This window comes from Cyprinus carpio, unplaced genomic scaffold (assembly GCF_018340385.1).
Source record: "Cyprinus carpio isolate SPL01 unplaced genomic scaffold, ASM1834038v1 S000006806, whole genome shotgun sequence".
NCBI classification, from domain to species: Eukaryota; Metazoa; Chordata; class Actinopteri; order Cypriniformes; family Cyprinidae; genus Cyprinus; species Cyprinus carpio.
In genome coordinates, this window is record NW_024879392.1 from 95,521 (window position 1) to 102,131 (window position 6,611).

At 35.2% G+C, this 6,611-nt stretch overlaps 1 protein-coding gene across 1 annotated transcript; it reads right to left on the bottom strand.

Moving 5' to 3' along the window:
- Positions 1 to 2,217: 2,217 nt before the first annotated feature.
- On the bottom strand, positions 2,218 to 6,407 carry LOC109095068 (ribonuclease inhibitor-like). Its single transcript, XM_042756144.1, has 7 exons — positions 6,238 to 6,407; positions 5,805 to 5,978; positions 5,540 to 5,713; positions 4,987 to 5,160; positions 4,696 to 4,857; positions 3,988 to 4,100; positions 2,218 to 2,281 (listed from the first exon to the last, which is right to left on the bottom strand). Exons 1-6 carry the CDS (start codon positions 6,393 to 6,395, stop codon positions 4,022 to 4,024), a joined length of 921 nt encoding a protein of 306 aa, XP_042612078.1. The 5' UTR covers positions 6,396 to 6,407; the 3' UTR covers positions 2,218 to 2,281; positions 3,988 to 4,021.
- Between the last annotated feature and the right edge of the window lie 204 nt (positions 6,408 to 6,611).

Here is a 6,611-nt window from a genome sequence, read left to right on the forward strand (position 1 = left end):
TCACACAGTGAAAGAACGCACTATAGCCACTATATCTTCAATTTTGTGCTCATTCTGAATCACACAGTGAAAGAACGCACTATAAATGCGCGCGCACATCATTAAAACAACAATTATGATATTATCGTAGACGATATATATCGCACACTCCGCACCACTGTCTTTTTGCCTAATTTGTGCAAAACCTCTTGCTAAAATGTCAAAGCTTCATTTTAACCACCACCAATGCAACGATACAATTATTTAGCTTACCTCTACATGCTTGCGAAGGGTTCATGTCGAGATTTTATAAGCTGCTAGTTTGGTCTCCCTAGGTAAGCACAGCTTACACTGCATAATAAAGCATAAATATGGCCAGGGGTTCACTTCATTTCCTTCAGTTCAACTTCAGAATATGACAGGGTTGCGGTGTCTATGATTGTCTGCACCACTAACACCTGTTTTGTCCGTCTGCATCTTTCTTGCTGTGATTTTAAAGCCAGTTTGCTCTCCTGCCCATTATTTACTGCAGTAGTTTCCAGGGAAGCGATTATTTTTATTTTTACTCAGTTATTAATGTGTTTTTAAAGTATGGCGAAGTACAATACTTCAAACCACAAAATATACTTAAGTAAAAAGTAAAATTACAGATTTTAAAGGTACTTTGAAAAGTAGAAGTACAAAAAAGCTACTCAATTACAGTAGCTTGTGAGGTAAATGTAATTAAGTTACTCCACCTCTGGTTAAAAGAAAAGAGAAATGTGGTAAAGTGAACCAATCCTTTATAGATATTAAATATACTGGAAACTGCTATGAAGAAGATGGCAAAAAGGTTTGTTGATTAATGTCTTACTTTTTGTTAGCGAAGAACTTTATTCATAATGTAGATTCTTTAAATCACCCCCCTAGGTTTATAGTATTTAGAAATTATTTGAGACAATATTTAAAAACTTTGCTCCGAGAAACAAAAAATAAAAAAGCTGGAATCCTGTTAGATTTATTTGATAATTATAATTTATTATAACATTTTTTTTCATCCCCTGTCTTAATCTGTATATTAATACAGATAAAAATGATTTTTTTTTATTGTTTTTTTGTATAAACTTTAGCCCCTTTCAAAATTGATGTTCAATTTGTTATGTAAAGTTGTTAATACGTCCACCTTCAGTTTGCGGACACCCTCTCACGCCCACTGTGATGCATTGACACTCAAATGCGGAACCCTTCGGTCCATGCACTTATTTTTGGACACCAAGGCTTATGGTTTTTTTTCTTTCATTTTCGTCTCTTCGTAGTTTTACTGTGCGCTGTAACCGTCATCCCGCACCTATGCCACGGTGCAGTGAACCCGTTCTACATCTGTCTTTCTCTTCACCCAAATTCATTATTATATTTATCTTTTCCGCTGGTATTTTGGGAATATTCTCCCCCGTCCAGATGATGGATTTGGAACTGTCTGACAAATTGTTTAATTTTTTTTACTATTAATGCATGTTCACAGGTTTCTTGCTTCTTAAAATCAATCACGCATGCATCTGTGACCCACTCAAATAATTGAGTTGAAAAGTGTCCCTTTCTCAGATGTGTGACCCACTCAAATAATTGAGTTGATGGATTGATGGAATATTTGTCAATATTTCTGATAGAAAATTTATTTTCTTCATGTATGTAATTTATTTTTCTCAGACCCAGTAGATATTTTTTCCTCCTTTTCATTGATACAGTCAGACCTGCTTGTTACATGAGATCAGTTCTTTTATGCTGAAGTTGATTGAGGTTAACAGGTCTTGCAGTTTTGCAAATGGAATTGTAAATGCATTGCCTCCCTAACTTCTATACATATCTTAATACACAAATATGCATTGCAAATTAAAAATCTTTTTGAGACCAAACGCAAATGAATATTCTTTCATATGTATAAAATATATTTCTGGCCACCTTCTCTAACTAGTTTTTGATTACGGTTGATGGTCATGAACAATACTTCAAGGGTTGTGAGTACACTGACATAGATCAAATCAAATAGTTCTCTGTTTACAGCAAACACATTCTTTTGTCTTACATTAAAAAAATTTGTATACATGGTTTTGAATACTATATTACCAAAAAAAAATAAAAAATAAAACAAAATAAATAATAATATAAATAAATATAGATTATATGTGTGTTTATCTAGGTGCTAATGTGATACCTTATGATTAGCATCAATATAATCCCAAAATCCTAATTTAAATTAGCTTATACTGAAGACCCAGAATCCTCTCTGTTCTGACCACTGACTTGATTCACTTCACTGCTCCACCTGTGAATAAAACAACCAACAATAACCATTCAATATCAAATATCATTCCTGCACATGGATGTTCCTAATAAATTAGCATTATTCATTTTAAAGTGCATGTGTGTATTTCCTTCATTAAAATTACTAACAGCTGCAGTTTTTTGCAAATACGTATAAAAAAATAAAATACAGTGGGTACGGAAAGTATTCAGACCCCCTTAAATTTTTCACTCTTTGTTATATTGCAGCCTCTCCAGTTCTGTCAGGTTGGATGGCAAGCGTTGAATGAACCCAGCCATTTCAGGTCTCTCAGAATGCTCAATTGGGTTTAAGTCAGGGGCTCTAGCTGGGCCGATTTCAAAAAAGAACAGTCCACTTGAGGTTATTTGTGGAAACCACTCCTTCATTATTTTAGCCGTGTGCTTAGGGTCATTGTCTTGTTGGAAGGTGAACTGGCTAGTCTGAGGGTCTAGGCACTCTGGAGGGATTTACTAATCAGGATATCCCTGTACATGGCATTCATCTTTCCTTGATTGCAGCCAATGGTCCTGTCCTGCAGCTGAAACACCCCACAGCATGATGCTGCCACCACCATGCTTCACTGTTGGGACTGTATTGTGCCTGGTTTTTTTTCTCCACACATACAGCTTAAATTAAGGCCAAAAAGTTCTATCTTGGTCTCATCAGACAAAAGAATCTTATTTCTCACCATCTTCAGGAGTCAGGTGTGCTTTTATGTGTCTTGCACTGAGGAGAGGCTTCCATCGGGGCCACTCTGCCATAAAGCCCCACCGACTGGTGGAGGGAGCTGCAGTGATGGTTGACTTTCTAACTTTCTCTCCCATCTCCGACTGCATCTCTCGAGGCTCAGCCACAGTGATCTTTGGGTTCTTCTTCACCTCTCTCACCGAGGCTCTTCTCCCCCGATGGCTCAGTTTGGCGGGATGGCCAGCTCTAGGAGAAGGGTTCTGGTGGGTCCCCAAGCGTCTTCCATTTAAAAAGTTCTAGGAGCCACTGTGCTTAGGAACCTTAAGTGCAGCAGAAATTTTTTTGTAACCGTGGCCAGATTTGTGCCTTGCCACAATTCTGTCTCTGAGCTCTTCAGGCAGTTCCTTTGACCTCATGATTCTCATTTGCTCTGACATGCACTGTGAGCTGTAAGGTCTTATATAGACAGGTGTGTGGCTTTCCTAATCAAGTCCAATCAGTAGAATCAAACACAGCTGGACTCAAATGAAGGTGTAGAACCATCTCAAGGATGATCAGAGGAAATGGACAGCACCGGAGTTTAATATATGAGTGTCACAGCAAAGTGTCTGAATACTTAGGACCATGTGATATTTCAGTTTTTCTTTTTTAATAAATGTACAAAAATGTCAACAATTCTGTGTTTTTCTGTCAATATGGGGTGCTGTGTGTACATTAATGAGGAAAAAAAATGAACTTAAATGATTTTAGCAAATGGCTGCAATATAACAAAGAGTAAAAAATTTAAGGGGGTCTGAATACTTTCTGTACCCACTGTATATATATTTTCTGACACAGTGCTACAAGTTAAAGCTTTAAAACTGGTAAAAGAATTGATTTCATTTTTCTTTTTTGTCCTGATATTTAAGAGAAGAGTTCACGAATATTTAATGAACGTAATAGATTCTGGGTACAGACGTCACATCATCACACATTAATTTATGCTCATACTATAATGAGGCTCTTCTGAGGATCCTCACCTGAAAATGAAGCTCCATTTCATTTCACAGGTTTCTAAGATTTAGGCCAGGATGTAAATTGCATACCAGTGTGCTTTGTAGCAGCTCTAAACAAAGGCTGTTCACGGTCCTGTCTGTAAGGGGAAATCAGAAGAGGAAATAATCAGTGTTGGCTGAAAAGGATTGTAAATTAGATACTACGTATATTTCAATTTAAAAAGTAAAATGAAGTGTCACATTAAATTAAGATTCTTAGTTACACACATATATCTAAAACAATATTTGGGTTTTAAATATAATCCATTTAAAACATAATGTATGTTCAAATGTTATTATGACTGCAGAAGAGCCTGAGTCACTGTAAAGAGAAACATGTACTGATGAGTTCGTGGTTTATGTGATTGATGACAAAAAAGCAAATACAAATGATATTCGTAATTAAAATGAAAACGTTTAAGCTGAACTTTCACTAGTTAAAGTGGTTTGTCCTCTAGTTTAAACATTGCTTTTATTGGTCTTAGTAAATAATGTTAAATAATGTGAATAATGTTTCTTGTACAATGTAAAAAATTATAACAAAAATTTAAGTTTTGAATGTCATATTTGTTCTGACATGAACTCTTCCAATAAAGATTAATTCAAATTTCTTTTGACATATTTTTGAAAAATGTCCCATGTATTAAAGCTATATTAAGCTCTCTTTAATACCACAAAGATATATTTACTCACTTTAGTTTACAGTTTGAGTCTCGTAGCACATCAATGAGCTGCTTAACTGAGTCTCCAATCATATTTTTTGACAGATCAAGCTCTTTTAAAAATTGCAATGCTTTTGTGTTTGTCAAAGACTGAGTTAAAGCAGAAACGTCTGTAATGCCACAGAAATTTAGACTAAAAAAAGACAAACAGAAAGACAGAATCATAAAACAAAACATAATTGATAATTTTAAACAAACTTTAAATGAACTGATATGAATCTGATTTAAACTTTGTGCTTTTAAGAATTATGATGTTCCTCACCTTAGTCTCTCCAGTTTACAGTGTGGATCCTTCAGTACGTCACATAATTGACTCATTCCTGTGTTTTTTATTTGATTCTCACTGAGGTCCAGTTCTCTCAGGTGTGATGGGTTTGATTTCAGAGCTGAAGTCAGGATGAGACCCTGTTCGTATGTAATACTGCATTCACTCAAACTGAAGAAAGAAAAAAGAAAATACAATGATTCAGATCGATGTTAAGCTTGTGTGAGTTAAATGCATCATGTTACATTATTTTAGCTGTCATTACTGTCTTCTTTCACAGCAAATTTGTCAGATTCCCATACATGAAAACAAATTATAGCCACAGAGTATCAAATGCTTCAGAGTTTAATGTTCTTTATACTGACACTAGTATACTAGTATAGCTATAACTAGTAGCCAGTTAGCTAATACAAATTTTCAATCTTTCTTTAGATGAGGAAATGCCAGAAGGTGTATCTATAAATGATGTGATATGAGTCTGTTTTCTTAAAATAAATTAACAGTGAACTTTAACCACACCGTAACTGTTGTTCAGTATAATGATACTAACTCTAGTTTCTCCAGTTTGCATTCTGGGTTCATCAGTAGATCACTGAGGTTTTTCACTCCAGAGTCTCCTAGTTCATTCCTGCACAGATTCAGCTCTCTCAGGTGTGACGGGTTTGATTTCAGAGCTAAAACCACAGCAGAACAACCTTCATCTGTCACATCACAGTATCTTAACCTACATTAAGAGAAATGAGAAAATAAATCACACTTCATTCGGTTTCATTTATATCAAACATTTTTTTTTCTTGTATGTGAATATTCTTCACCTCAGTCTCTCCAGTTTACAGTGTGAATCCTTCAGTACATCACATAAGTGATTCACCCCTGTGTTTTTTAGTTCATTCCTACTGAGGTCCAGCTCTCTCAGGTGTGATGGGTTTGATTTCAGAGCTGAAGTCAGGATGAAACACTGTTTCTCTTTAATACTGCATTCACACAGACTGATGATTAAAAAAAGAAAAGGCCAAGAAACAAACACTTTAAGTTCATGTGTGAGTTAAATTAAAGTAAATGCAGTACAGTACAATTATTAAAAAAAAAATACACAGTGTACACAATGTACACAGATAAAATCATTTATAATAAGCACTGCAATATTCCATAAAAAAGAGAAGAATTTTCAATTTTGCTTTCATGGTGACTTTAAGAAACTAAACAGTTAATCACACCGTAACTGCTGTACAGTATAATGATACTAACTGTAGTTTCTCCAGTTTGAATTGTGGGTTCATCAGTAGATCACTGAGGCTTTTCACTCCAGAGTCTCCTAGTTTATTCCCACTAAGGTCCAGCTCTCTCAGATGTGATGGGTTTGATTTCAGAGCTGAAGTCAGTGCAGAACATCCTTCATCTGTCATATAACAGCAGCTTAACCTGCATTAGAAAGAGAGCATAAAAAGAGAAAAGAAAACTTAAATTAAATCATAAAAAAAAACAGACAGAGGAAGAGGGTCTGAGTGCCTTTGGATAATTTCTTTCCATGTTTTTACCTTCAAAACAGAAAAACAAATAAACCATTCATTTATCACATATTTGACGCTTCTTTCTTCGGTGTAGGTGTTTGTTCTGATCTC

What these genes read in the sequence shown, in the direction of transcription:
- LOC109095068 (XM_042756144.1), bottom strand. Translation starts at nt 6,395, where the DNA reads ATGACAGATGAAGGATGTTCTGCACTGACTTCAGCTCTGAAATCAAAC. An exon ending in TGTAAACTGGAGAGACTGAG is followed by an intron (nt 5,714 to 5,804) that starts GTGAAGAATATT and finishes CTCTTAATGTAG; the next exon opens with GTTAAGATACTGTGATGTGA. An exon ending in TGCAAACTGGAGAAACTAGA is followed by an intron (nt 5,161 to 5,539) that starts GTTAGTATCATT and finishes TTCTTTCTTCAG; the next exon opens with TTTGAGTGAATGCAGTATTA.